Source organism: Myotis yumanensis, unplaced genomic scaffold (genome assembly GCF_028538775.1).
Source record: "Myotis yumanensis isolate MYYU_CA2020_CCGP unplaced genomic scaffold, mMyoYum1.0.hap1 SCAF_16, whole genome shotgun sequence".
Taxonomy (NCBI): Eukaryota; Metazoa; Chordata; class Mammalia; order Chiroptera; family Vespertilionidae; genus Myotis; species Myotis yumanensis.
The window spans coordinates 48,935,820-48,948,273 of record NW_027223767.1 but is presented as its reverse complement, the minus strand read 5'-3'; the positions used below and the strand labels follow the sequence as shown (position 1 = coordinate 48,948,273).

At 61.2% G+C, this 12,454-nt stretch overlaps 1 protein-coding gene across 1 annotated transcript in view; it reads left to right on the top strand.

Moving 5' to 3' along the window:
• Positions 1–12,454, top strand: part of SDK2 (sidekick cell adhesion molecule 2) — a 207,668-nt gene that overhangs the window by 161,913 nt on the left and 33,301 nt on the right. Inside the window, exons 23-34 of the mRNA XM_070393644.1 lie at positions 714–823; positions 921–1,071; positions 2,596–2,833; positions 3,575–3,690; positions 4,352–4,541; positions 6,018–6,116; positions 7,106–7,300; positions 7,841–8,042; positions 8,849–8,952; positions 9,399–9,469; positions 10,331–10,466; positions 11,825–11,881. Of these exons, the coding sequence (XP_070249745.1) occupies positions 714–823; positions 921–1,071; positions 2,596–2,833; positions 3,575–3,690; positions 4,352–4,541; positions 6,018–6,116; positions 7,106–7,300; positions 7,841–8,042; positions 8,849–8,952; positions 9,399–9,469; positions 10,331–10,466; positions 11,825–11,881 (1,669 nt within the window). The remainder of the gene's footprint in view (positions 1–713; positions 824–920; positions 1,072–2,595; positions 2,834–3,574; positions 3,691–4,351; positions 4,542–6,017; positions 6,117–7,105; positions 7,301–7,840; positions 8,043–8,848; positions 8,953–9,398; positions 9,470–10,330; positions 10,467–11,824; positions 11,882–12,454) is intronic.

The window sequence follows — 12,454 nt, the reverse complement described above, 5'->3', positions numbered from 1 at the left end:
ATCAAGGATGAGAATCATTGATCAGCAGCCTCCTGCACGCCTCACACTCGGAATTGAGCCCACAACCCGGGCATGTGCCCTGACCAGGAATTGAACCATGATCTCCTGGTTCATAGGTCAATGCTCAACCACTGAGCCACACCCAGTCAGACTAGCTGGGGTTTTAGAAGCTTGGAGGGTGTTCTGGGAATCACCTAGGGCAGTGGTCGGCAAACTCATTAGTCAACAGAGCCAAATATCAACAGTATAACAATTGAAATTTCTTTTGAGAGCCAAATTTTTTAAACCTAAACTATATAGGTAGGTACATTGTTATTAACTTAATTAGGGTACGCCTAAGGCTTAGGAAGAGCCACACTCAAGGGTCCAAAGAGCCGCATGTGGCTCGAGAGCCGCAGTTTGCCGACCACGGACCTAGGGGGCTTGTTGAGTGCAGCTTCCTGGGTAGCAGCCTCAAGGATCGGCTCTGTCGAGGGCGGGGCCCAGGAGTGGGTTTATAACATGAGACTCAGATGCAGGCAGGCGGGGGTCACACATGAAGTCACGTTTAAGAGCCTGGACAGATGGTGGCCCCATCTGGTGCCCTCCAGGTGAGCCCTGGGGTGTGAATCAGGACCTTCCCTGGGCAGGGCTAGTACCTTTTAGAAGCCGGGGCTCAGAGCGCCTGCCCTGGGCCCACAGATGGGAAGGTCTAAGGGTGTCTCCCTCGCCAGGTGGGCGTGGTCGGGGAGGGAGAGGAGTGGCTGCTGGTTCACCAGCTCGCCAACGAGCCCGCCGCCCGCTCCATGGAGGTGCCCGACCTCAACCCCTTCACCCACTACAGGTAATGGGGCCGGCAGGGGGAGGGCTGCCCAGAGGGGGACGGGCTTCGGCCTGGGGGCCTGCCCTCACCATCCTGCTCATCCCCGCCCCCACCCCAGCTTCCGCATGCGCCAGGTGAACATCGTGGGCACCAGCCCTCCCAGCCAGCCTTCTAGAAAGATCCAGACCCTCCAGGCGCCCCCCGACATGGCCCCGGCCAACGTGACCCTGCGCACGGCCAGTGAGACCAGCCTGTGGCTCCGCTGGACGGTGAGGCTCCCCGAGGGCAGCGGGCGGGACGACTCCTCCATCCTTATCACCTGCAGAGGTGCCATTGCCTCCAAGGGGCCACAGCAAAGGGGGTGTCCCCCAAAGCACCTACACCTCCCTTTTCTCTCTCCCACCTCCAGCCTGGAAGGGTGCCTGATCAGCCATCGTAGCAAGTGTATTGAGCATTGCCCTGTGCCAAGCATTTTTGCATTTTTAATTCCATTTAATCCTCCCAGAAATCCCGCAAAGGACACATTATCAGTCCGATTTGCAGTTAAAAAAAAACAGAGGCTCAGAGAGGTTAGGAGTTCACCCACAGCCTCACAGCTCCCAGGGGTGGGTCTGGGGTTCAGATGTCAGGTAAGGGCTGCTTCTGAGTTTGAGGGGGCGGGTTCGGCTCTCAGGCTGTCCCCACAGATCAGGGTTACCCCTACCCCAGGTGACCCTGCAGGAGGAAACCATGCTAACTTGCTGAGGGCATTCCCTCCTGCCAGGAACTGTTCTGGATGCTTTATTCAAAGTCAGGCTTTGAGCCCTGTCCACAGCCTGGTAGGGGAGTCTGGGCCCCAAAACTCAGAGCCCTCGGGACCTTCCAAGGGCACAAAAGCTGGAGCTGTGGTTCTGTTTGAGCTCATGTCCCAGCAGGGAAGGTACATGCGCACACGGCCGTCCCCAGTGGCTGTACAGTGGTCTCTGGTCTGTTCACTGGGTGCCCAGGAGCCGGCCTGGCAGGAGGGAAGATGTGGGGAGTGAGGCCGGGGAATGGGAGAAGGTGGGTTAGGTTGTGGGGAGCCCGTGGGAATGCAGAAGTGGGGTGAGGGCTGAGGGTTCCCCAGCTCATCTCTGCCAGCCTCCGAGGAGAATCTGAAGGGTGGCCCCGGGCGGACACCTGCTTCTGATCCCCGGCTACCCCAACGTGCATACACCTCTACTGCGTGTCAGCATTGCCCGAGTTTGTCCAAACGACCTGGAGCCGGAGACCACAGTCCCACCAGCCAGGGCGTAGGCCGAGGAAAGGAATACATCTCTCCCCTTCACTGAGACGCAAACGAGAAAGGACTGAAATACAGCAGGAGAGACTGAGGGTTGCTGGGCAGAAGGACTTCCTAACAGTGACTGGTGCCCATCCACACGCGGATGCGGTCTCCAGGGCAGGCATGAGCTAGGCCAGGCCTGTTGTAGGCAATAAGTAAGTGCACGTGGGCAGCCTGGGTGAGGGAGCCAAGTGGTAGAGACAGCCAGGGCCAATGGGGCCTTGCTCATCTGTGTGTGGGGCAGACAGCCTTGGTGGGTCTGCCTCCCGGGTCTGCCTCCCTTAGCACAATGAAGAATGGGTGCTGCCTCTCCTTGGAGCCTGGCGCGGAGAGATAGGGAGACGGGGCCATCAGAAGCACAGTTTCACCATCTCAGGATGGTGGGTGGAGTAATCCTGGAGCTCCCTGGAAGAGGAGGCACAGGCAGTTCTTTGTACCCAGGGTGGGCCTGGCCTCACAGCTGTCCTGCCCCACCCCTGCTCTCCTGCAGCCTCTCCCGGAGATGGAATACAACGGGAACCCCGAGTCGGTGGGCTACAAGATTAAATACAGCCGGGCAGACGGCCACGGCAGGGTGCTGAGCCACGTGGTCCTGGACCGTGTGGAGCGGGAGTACACCATCGAGGACCTGGAGGAGTGGACGGAGTACCGCGTCCAGGTCCAGGCCTTCAACGCCATCGGGAACGGGCCCTGGAGCCCGATGGTGATGGGCAGGACGAGGGAGTCAGGTACCGCCCCCCCTGAGCCAGCCACCCCGTGGCTTCCCAGGGTCTGTGGCCGGGACACCCCCACCTTTGTCTCTCTGCCCTCAGGTCTGCCCAAGGGCACAAACCTGGAGCAGTGGTTCTATTTGTGCTCACGTCCCAGCAGAGCCCTGCATATCTCCTGTCTCTTAGCTATTCCCGCTGCTCACGCTGTGCCCACTGTCCCCCCCTCTACGCCCTCACCTTGAACTCTGGCACCAGGGTGCCTGAAAGAGCCTTAGGGGGTGGAGTGGGGTCTGGGGAAAAAAATGGGGCACAGACCCCAAATAGAATAGGGGTTGGCTTATATCCCAGAACATTCCAGAAACACAACCAGCAGCTCACAGGGGCCTGGCAGGGGGTCACCCAGAGAATCTGAGCCCCCAGCCTGCAGGCCGCCTCGTTTGTCCACGTGTGGTTTCCTCCCTGTGGCTTTGTCCTGGCACCTTGGAAATGACAGGTCCCTCCCACCCCGGCCCCTGCCCGCCCTCCCTGCTGTGCTGGAAGGAAATGCAGGCTCGTCCCACCGTTAGCCTGAGCAGAGGAGGGGCAGCTGACCTGAAGAAACAGCATCTGTGACGGGCCACAGCCAGAAGGAATCATGGAGGGAAATTCTCTCCTTGGGGACTGAGCCCCGTTTTCTCCCCGGGCCCCACTCCCCTCCTGTCCACCGTAGGGTCCTGTTTAGGTCCTGACGCCATCCTCCTCGCCCCCTTTCTCCCTCAGTCCCGTCCTCGGGCCCCACCAACGTGTCTGCGCTGGCCACCACCTCCAGCAGCATGCTGGTGCGCTGGAGCCCGGTCCCCGAGGCCGAGCGCAACGGGCTCCTGCTGGGCTACAAGGTGAGTCCCGCTCCGGGGTCGGGAGGAGGCCGAGGCTCTCACCCGGCTTCCCCATCCAGGGTGCCCTGCCCCCTGGGGCTCAGTCTCTGCCTCCAGAGTGGGCACAAGGGATCTGTCTGGCTTCTCATCCACCGGTCGCCATGGCAACCAGAGTCCTCCCTTAGGGGTTGGGTGGGGGGCGGTTTCCAGGGAAGGCATGGGGTCCTTGGGGCTGCTCTGCCTCCCCCAGGAGGCCACGCTGGGAGCCCCAAGCCTCACTCTCAGCTCCGATGGGCGCAGCGTCAGTTTCTATCACCTTCTAGAATCCCTCCCCAAAGCCAAACCTACCTGCCTAGTCCAGCCCTGGCCTGGAAGCCGGGAGATGTGCCTTCAGGTCCCGGCTCTGCCACTACTGGCTGTGTGACCTTGAGCAAGTCACACGCCCCCTCTGGGCCTGTTTTCCTACCTGGGTGCTCTCTAAGGAAATTCCCAGCTCCCTGGCTGAGTGCGTCTTTGGGTCCCCGCCCTGTTCCCCACGCCTCCCTGGGCCAAGCCACCGCAAGGAGCCCACGTCTACCTGCTCCATCCGCCCCTCGGCCCCTGGGCAGGGGACTTAGGAGACGGGCTGGCAGGGCAGAGCCAGGCCGAGGCGAGGTCGTCACCCGGCGCTGGGCTCCGGCAGGTGCTGTACAGGGAGAAGGACTCGGACCCCCAGCCCCGCGTCTGGCTGGTGGAAGGGAACGCGTCCCTCAGCGTCCAGCTCACCGGCCTGGGCAAGTACGTGCTCTACGAGGTCCAGGTGCTAGCCTTCACGCGCATCGGGGACGGCAGCCCCAGCCGCCCCCCGGTCCTGGAGCGGACGCTGGATGACGGTGAGTGCCGTCCCTGCCCCCGCCCCTCTGGGGTCACCCTCTGTTCCTGGGAGAAGCCGGTCGCTGGGGGTCACCACCCCCGTGGTGGGGGGACGCTGATTACAGGCTGCACCTCTGTAAGGACAGAAGGACCACACAGGGGCAGTTTGACATCTGATATCTCTCTCTCTCTCTCTCTCTCTCTCTCTCTCTCTCTCTCTCGGACAAATGTCCAGAATAGACACTTTGCACCTGTTTTGATGTCCTGTTCACCTGGGGCAGGTTCGCCTTTGAGTTGAGGTCTGTGGGAGGGAAGGGCTTGATTTTCCCTGGGCACAAGCCCCCTGGTCCTGTTTACACAAGAGAGATGCCAGCGGGGCTCCGGGCATTCATCCCTGCGGCAAAGGCAGACGGCCAGGTTCTCTAACCCCCTCCCTTTCCCCACACACACACTCACAGACCACCCCCCACAGACATCTGTGGGGTCCAGACAGCAATGCAAGAAGAAACCCAAACACCCTATGTCCATAGAGTCTGAGTTATAAATCAAGCTAATGAGCTGTTAAATTGAATACGTCCTGTCCTCCTACCTTGACAAATATATCCTCATATGACCTGGAAGGCCAAGTTCAAGTTTAGAAATCTCAGACTTCTGGGCATACTGAGGCATCACATGAGTGCCACACCCCCTCCCCTCCCCCAGGGCTTCTCCCTTCCTCTCCTCCAGTCCATGCCACTCAGTCCCCCATCCGCACGCACCAAAGAGCCACCCCTCCGTCCAGAGGTGCACGTCTGCAGGGGTGGGCCTGGGAGACAGGCCTGTGCAGACCCTGGGAGCAGGCTTGGGCCTGTCTGGGCAGAGGATTCCAGGTCTAGAAAGAGGAGTGGTGTGGGCTCAGGGTGGCCATGTCCCCTTCCGCCTCCCCCCAGCCGCTTCACCCCATGGGGGCAGGACGTCAGAGTGGTACCTTCTAAAGCACAGACCTGCCTGACCAGCGTGGCTCAGCATTGACCTATGAACCAGGAGGCCACAGTTCGATTCCCGATCGAGGCTCATGCCCGGATGGCGGGCTTGATCCCTAGTAGGGGGCGTGCAGGAGGCAGCCGATGGATGATTCTCATAATTGATGTTTCTCTCTCTCTCCCTCTCCCTTCCTCTCTGAAATCAATAAAAATATATATTTAAAATAATAATAATAAAGCACAGACCTCCTTGCCCAGCACTGAGGGCATGGACCTAATGTGTGCACATGTGCACAGACCAAGCTAAAGGTCCCTCCTCGTTCCTGCCAATCATGCCCATGTTGAGGGCAGAGACCTCCGATAGCATCTTCGTGTGCGGACACTGTGTTAGGACACGGTGCTGGCACAGAGAAGCGCCCCATGGATTTAGTTCACTGGGTGCCCCCCACCACGCTGCTCTGCCAGAGCTGACCTGGCTCAGGGCTGGGGAGCAGCTTCGCTCACTGTCACCCACTTCTTCTCTGTCCCCCCCAGTCCCAGGACCACCCATGGGCATCCTCTTCCCAGAGGTGAGGACCACGTCGGTGCGGCTGATCTGGCAGCCCCCCGCTGCCCCCAACGGCATCATTCTCGGTAAGCCTTTCCCCTTCCTGTGCCCCGGACACAGGAAGGAGGAGGCATAAGGCGTAAAGGAGGCACATCTGGTGTTGGCGGGAGGAAAACCAGCCAGGAGGTGCCCCCATCTCATCCCCTCAAGAACAGGTCTGGATCACGTTTCTCCCACCAGAAAGCTCAGTCTGTAAGATTAGCAGCTGGAGCCCTGACCGGTTTGGCTCAGTGGATAGAGCGTCAGCCTGCGGACTGAAGAGTCCTGGGTTCAATTCCGGTCAAGGGCATGTACCTGGGTTGTGGGCACATCCCCAATAGGGGGCGTGCAGGAGGCAGCTGATCGATGTTTCTAACTCTCTATCCCTCTCCCTTCCTCTCTGTAAAAAAATCAATAAAATAAATTTTTTTTAAAAAAAGATTAGCAGCTGGAGGCAAGGTCAAGGTCGGGGCTCATCGGTTAACTTTGTTCCCCCAAGAGTCCCAGGTCCCCAGTGTAGGGGCCATTTGGAAAACCTCAGCCACTGTTCCCATGTATGACCAGGTGGGGACACCCTGGCTGGCTCAGGAAAGCCATGCTCACAGGAGCTAACCCCCGCCCCCAGCGGGGTGGGGGGCGTGCAGATTTGATATATCAGTGCCTCAGAAGGCAGACTGGAGAAGGGGAAAGGCAGGTGCACTGGACTTGGAGTGACCTGGGTTGGAATTGCAGCTCAGTCACTTCCTAGCAGGTAGCCTGGCCTCTCTGAGCCTCCCTTTCCTCACCTGAGGCTGTTAAGTGGGTCACAGACACTGGATAGAGCCCCTGTCCATGCCCCTCCCCTGCTGGCACACTCCCCACAGGCAGTGAGGACACAAGAGTGACCAAGTGGGCTTCACCCAGACGGACCACTGCCAAGGTGGTTCCCCTGCAGACGTTGGGGTGGCCAAGGAAGGAATGTCCCTTTCTCGGGGATCTGGGGGGCCGCGTGTCCTGCTTCTTAGCTCAGCCCATGTCCTTCCCCCCGACCCCCCAGCTTACCAGATCACACACCGGCTCAACGCCACCACCGCCAACACGGCCTCCGTGGAAGTGCTGGCACCCAGCGCCCGCCAGTACACGGCCACCGGCCTCAAGCCCGAGTCGGTCTACCTGTTCCGCATCACCGCCCAGACCCGCAAGGGCTGGGGCGAGGCTGCCGAGGCCCTGGTGGTGACCACCGAGAAGAGAGGTGACTGCCCATGGGGCTGGGGAGGCCTGAAGGGCAGCTGACAGCCCTCCCACCCACCCACCCAGGTGTTCAGACCCTCTCCCCATGGACGGCTGGGCTCAGCTGGCCAGGGTCACCTTGCCCTGGCCTGGGATGGAAAGTGGGCCCACGTGCCTGACTGCCTAAGAGAGCTCAGGACCCCCAAGGCCTGGCCCCTGTTGGTCCCATGTAACAGACCTTCTTTCTGAGCCTTGATGTTCCCATCTGTGCAATGGATCAGCACCCCTGCCCCGAGCAGAGATGGCGAGGCAAGGCTGTCAGGGATGACTCTGAATAGCTCTCTCAGAATCCAGGGCTGGGCTGGGAGTTCCCCTGCAAGGGGCCTGCTCCGCCCCAGCTGCCACCGGCCAGGAGCCGCACAGGTGCTGGCTGTCGGGTGGGGCAGGGGGGCAGGCCTGAGCCCAGAGCACCTCCTTTCCCCACTTGAGAAGTTGCTCCTCCCCCCCCCCCCCCACCCCCCCCCACCCCGCCGCCGGCTCACCTGCTCCTCCGGCCCCACAGACCGCCCGCAGCCCCCCAGCAAGCCCGTGGTGCGGCAGGAGGACGTGAAGGCGCGCAGCGTGCTGCTGTCCTGGGAGCCGGGCAGCGACGGGCTGTCCCCCGTGCGCTACTACTCCGTCCAGACCCGCGAGCTGCCCAGCGGCAGGTGGGCACTGCACTCGGCCTCCGTGAGCCACAACGCCTCGGCCTGCGTGGTGGACAGGTGAGTCTCCCCCATCTCCGCCCCGCGCCTCCGGCCTGGACTGCCTGCAGTGCCCCGAGGGGGCTCCCTCCGCCCCCCAGACCTCTCTCCAGCGCGCTCAGCCCCGCAGCTCTGGCCTAACCGCCCTCCTCTCTCTGGGGCCTGTTACAGCGGCCTCTTCATTATCCATTTCGGGAGCCTAGAAGCCCCGCAGCGAAGCGCGCTCCATCCTTCATTAGCGGTTTCTCCCAGCCAGGCAGCTCCTCCAGCCTCATCTTTAATAGGGAGCTTCACTCCACTCCTCGACTGGCTTCAATAGCATTCCTAGTGGGTCGTATTTTTTACGCTCCAGTTGTCGTGACCGGGAGTTTTGAGCGATACTTTCCTCCCAGTAAATCAAAAAGGAAGCCGTTTGCCTGGAGAGGAAGTGAGGCTGATAGAGATGAAGTGTGGTTAACTCTTGAGAGCCGCGGCCCTTCCTAAATTTACTGAATTCGGGAAAAGGATGGCAGTTCCTAGAGGGGGAGATGCTGTGTTCTTCCTTCGAGGCAAGAAATATGCAGATGGTCCCGGGGACCATCCCCCCTGGGGACCTATGGCTTATAATGGAGCTAAAGGTGTGGCCGCACCCCAAGCTGGCATGGTCTAGGGACCAGCCTGGGAGCTCAGGGCCTGGCCCCTGTTGGTCCCATGTAACAGACCTTCTTTCTGAGCCTCAGTGTTCCCATCTGTGCAATGGATCCACAACCCTGCCCCTTGCCCCATGCAGAGATGACGAGGCAAGGCAATTAGGGAACCTCCGTTCACTGAGCCCGGTTCCCCTACAGGCTCAAGCCCTTCACGTCCTACAAGTTCCGAGTGAAGGCGACCAATGACATCGGGGACAGTGAGTTCAGCGAGGAGTCGGAGCCGCTGACCACCCTGCAGGCCGGTCAGTGCCCCCACCCTTGGGTGTCTTTCTCTTGGTCCACTGGGTACCTCCTGAGCACTAGGTGACCTCTTTGGGGCGGGGGGGCGGGCCTGCTGGGCCAGAGGGGTCTTGGCCTTGGGCTCAGCACCCACAGCCAGCCTGGCTCCTAGTGCTTTTCTTCTCTGATAGCTCTCAAGCTGGTGGCCAACCCCAGAAAACCAGTGAATGGGAGTGGGGGGCCTCAGGGGCAGGGGCAGAGGCCTGTGGCTTTCTGAACAGAGAGGAGGGGGCACTGGGCTCTTGGGCTGTGGTCAAGGTCCCCGCCCCTCTCTCCCTTCACCCTGGCCCTCTGCTCTGCAGAAGTTGGGGTGGTGGGTGACCTGAGGCGGAGCTGCCCACAGTTCAGTGTCCTCCCAGAGGGCCTCAATCCCAGCCCCCAAAGCTCACCTGTCTACCTCTCTCCCCAGCCCCCGATGAAGCGCCCACCATCGTCTCGGTGACACCCCACACCACCACCTCCGTGCTGATCCGATGGCAGGTGAGGCCCAGCAGCAGGGAGGGGCCGGGCACCAACCTCGGCCCACCTGGAGCCCCCCTGAAGGGAAAGTCCTTAAAGAGAAGACAGGGCGGGACCCCCAGCCCTCCCCCAGCCCAAGGCTACATCCCTCAAATGACCATGACCTAAGCAGCTGGGAGCCCGGAGAGACGAGCAGATGGGGCCATGGTGGTGAAGGGGCTGGGAGGTGCCAGCAGCCGCTAGGGATGCAATTAAGGATCAAATAAAGGGCTGAGTGGTTTCAGCAGGATTTTTAAGAGAGGTATCGTAAAAAGTAGCTTTCCCCGTCTCCAGAAGCTTGTTCTACTCAGCTGTGGACAAGAGCAGAAAGCAAAGGAGACACGATCGAGGTGCGGGGAGGGAGGGGAGAAGGGGGGGTGGGGGTACATCTGCCCTTGTTCTGGCCTCAGAGCTGGAGAGGACTGGGCTCTCCGGAAACTCCAGGCAGAGGGACCAGAGGCTGAGGGTGGCTAGTGACCATGTCAGGCAGCTCCTAGGCGAGGTCCAGCTCTACGAGAAGATCCAGGTCAGGCTGGGCCCCAGTGATGCTGTGTGGCCGTGGGCAAGTTCCTTAACCTCTCTGAGCCTTGCCTTTCTGCTCCGTTAGGTGGGTTGGCACGGTGATTCCTGCCCTTCCTTGCCTTGTAGGGCCTGCTGCGAGGATGAAATAGCCGTGTTGGAAATGCCTTGTGAATTAAAAAGGCTCAGTGTCATTTTGACTCCTTTTCCTGGTTGAGACCCAGTCTCTGCTCTGAGGGGCGGGGCAGGGAGGGAGGATTAGAGTGGAGGAGGGTGAGCTGCATGGTCCCGGCCCCTCTCCATTCCCCACTCCCTTCCCTGCAGCCACCAGCCGAGGACAAGATCAATGGCATCCTCCTGGGCTTCCGGATCCGGTACCGAGAACTGCTGTACGAGGGTCTGAGGGGCTTCACGCTTCGTGGCATCAACAACCCGGGGGCCAGGTGGACAGAGCTGACCTGTGAGTGACACTGCGGGACTGGGGGGCGGGGGGCAGGGGGCGCGGTGCAGGCTCACCTGCCTAAAGCTCTCATCTTCCTGGAATCTCTCTAACCCGAAACCCTGCCATCCACCCCCGTGTGTGCCTCTCACCCCTGTCCCCTTCGGTCACTGAGCGAGTCTTTATAGAGCACCTTCTCTGTGCCCTGGACACCGTGGACAAAACAGACAGGGTCCCTGCCCTCTCAGAGCTCCAAGGCTGGGGCCACTGTGGGAAAAGGCTGCCCAGAGGGATGGACACTGATGGAGGATTCCATGGCAACCAGTCCAACGGGACAGGGAGAGCCCAGCATGTGCAAAGGGCCTGAGGTGGGGAGGACCAAAAGCCAAGCCTGGTCACCGCCCAAGGGTAGCAGCCCGGCCCCCTCCGGGTCCAGGGAGGTCACTGTTCTGCTCTGGGCTCCTCAGAACCCAGCCTGCCTCTAGGGAAGGGGGACTCCCAGGGAGAGCCACTAGGGAATGACCTGTTGCATTTGGGGGCGAGGAGGGTTGCGTTGGTGGCATGATGGCTGGCGATGGGGTCCAGAGGCAGGGCTGCCAGTAGGAGGCTAATGCAGGAGCGTGGGCAGGAGCGTGCGGTTGGGGCCAGGGTGGCCGGCTCAGGATGGGACTGAGGGCCGGTATCGGAGATGACGTGCCGTGGGCTCCATGGCGGACTCAGGTCGGGGACAGGGACAGGGACAGGTGGGAGAGGGAGGAGTCCAGAGGATTTGGGTGCCCAGGTGGGAGGTGGGACCATTCACCAAAACAGAGGCTAGCAGGAGGGGCAGAGCCGTTTAAGATCCTCTCCGCTGTGAATTTTCCTCCCGTAATTCCCCTGAGCCTTTCCGGCCTTGTCCCCGAGCGAGGATTCGCAGACAACGCAGTGATGGACCGCGCAGCTCAGGCGCCTTAATAGAAACCTCGGAAGTAGCAGATCCGGGGCCTGCGTTGTTTGTTTATTTTGCTGGTGGTTTTCCTATTGCCCGTGATTCATAGTCATGTTTCCTGGTAGGAAGTAGTTCCTGGTTCCTATGAGGAAATTAACAACCACAGCTTGATGGTGGTTTGCAGGAGCGGAGGCCAGGGAACGAGCCGGGGCGAGAGGGTTCCCCCAGCATGTCCCCAGGGGTGCTGGCCCCAGGGGGCTCAGGGCACCCCGTGACCTCAGACCAGCGCACACCGGGGCAGGGCAGCACTGGTGCCTAGCTCAGCCCCAGGAACCCCTCCCCTCTCTCCGTCCTGCCCCCCGCATTGGGGTCTTCGAGGAGGGGCGTGTGTACTAACCTCCGCTGTCTGCTGTCTCCCTCCGGCCCCTCCCTCCGCCTCCCCACCCGGTAGCCTTGTTCTCCATGCGGAACCTGAGCCGGCCCAGCCTCACGCAGTACGAGCTGGACAGTAAGTCTTGCATGGCGGCTCCCGTGTGGGGCCCACGCCCTCCGCAGGGATGGGGAGCGGGGCCTCTGAGGACGCCTGGCCGCAGGCGAGTGGCACGCCCACCTCGGGCTACTGCGAGAACGGGACCACCCTTCGCACGTGCGAGTTTCCCACAACACACGGAGACGCGGGGTCCCCAGGGAAGCTGTCCTCCAGGCCTCTGTCCGTGGGGTGCGGCACGGAAAAGCAGCCAGCTCTGGTCTGTGTGCTGGGCTGGGGGACGGTGGGGCCATCATGGGAGCTGTTGGCTCGGCTGGTTGGCCACACGGGTGTCCATGTCACCGCCGCCCCAGCTGGCCCAGCAAAGGCACCTGCAGCTGGGCTCTGTCTTCCGGCCCGGACCCAGTCGTGGAGGGAGCAGCCCGCCCCCCCTTCCCTCCAGGGACCAGGAAACCTTGCTGCCTGCGCATGGCCCGCCCTTGTCTTGTTTCTCAAGTCCCAGCTGTGGTTCCCCGAAGTCCTGGGGCCTTGGACAAGGGACCCCCACTCTGTAGGACTGAACTGTCCCTCTCCTTCCTTCCTCAACCGGTGGCT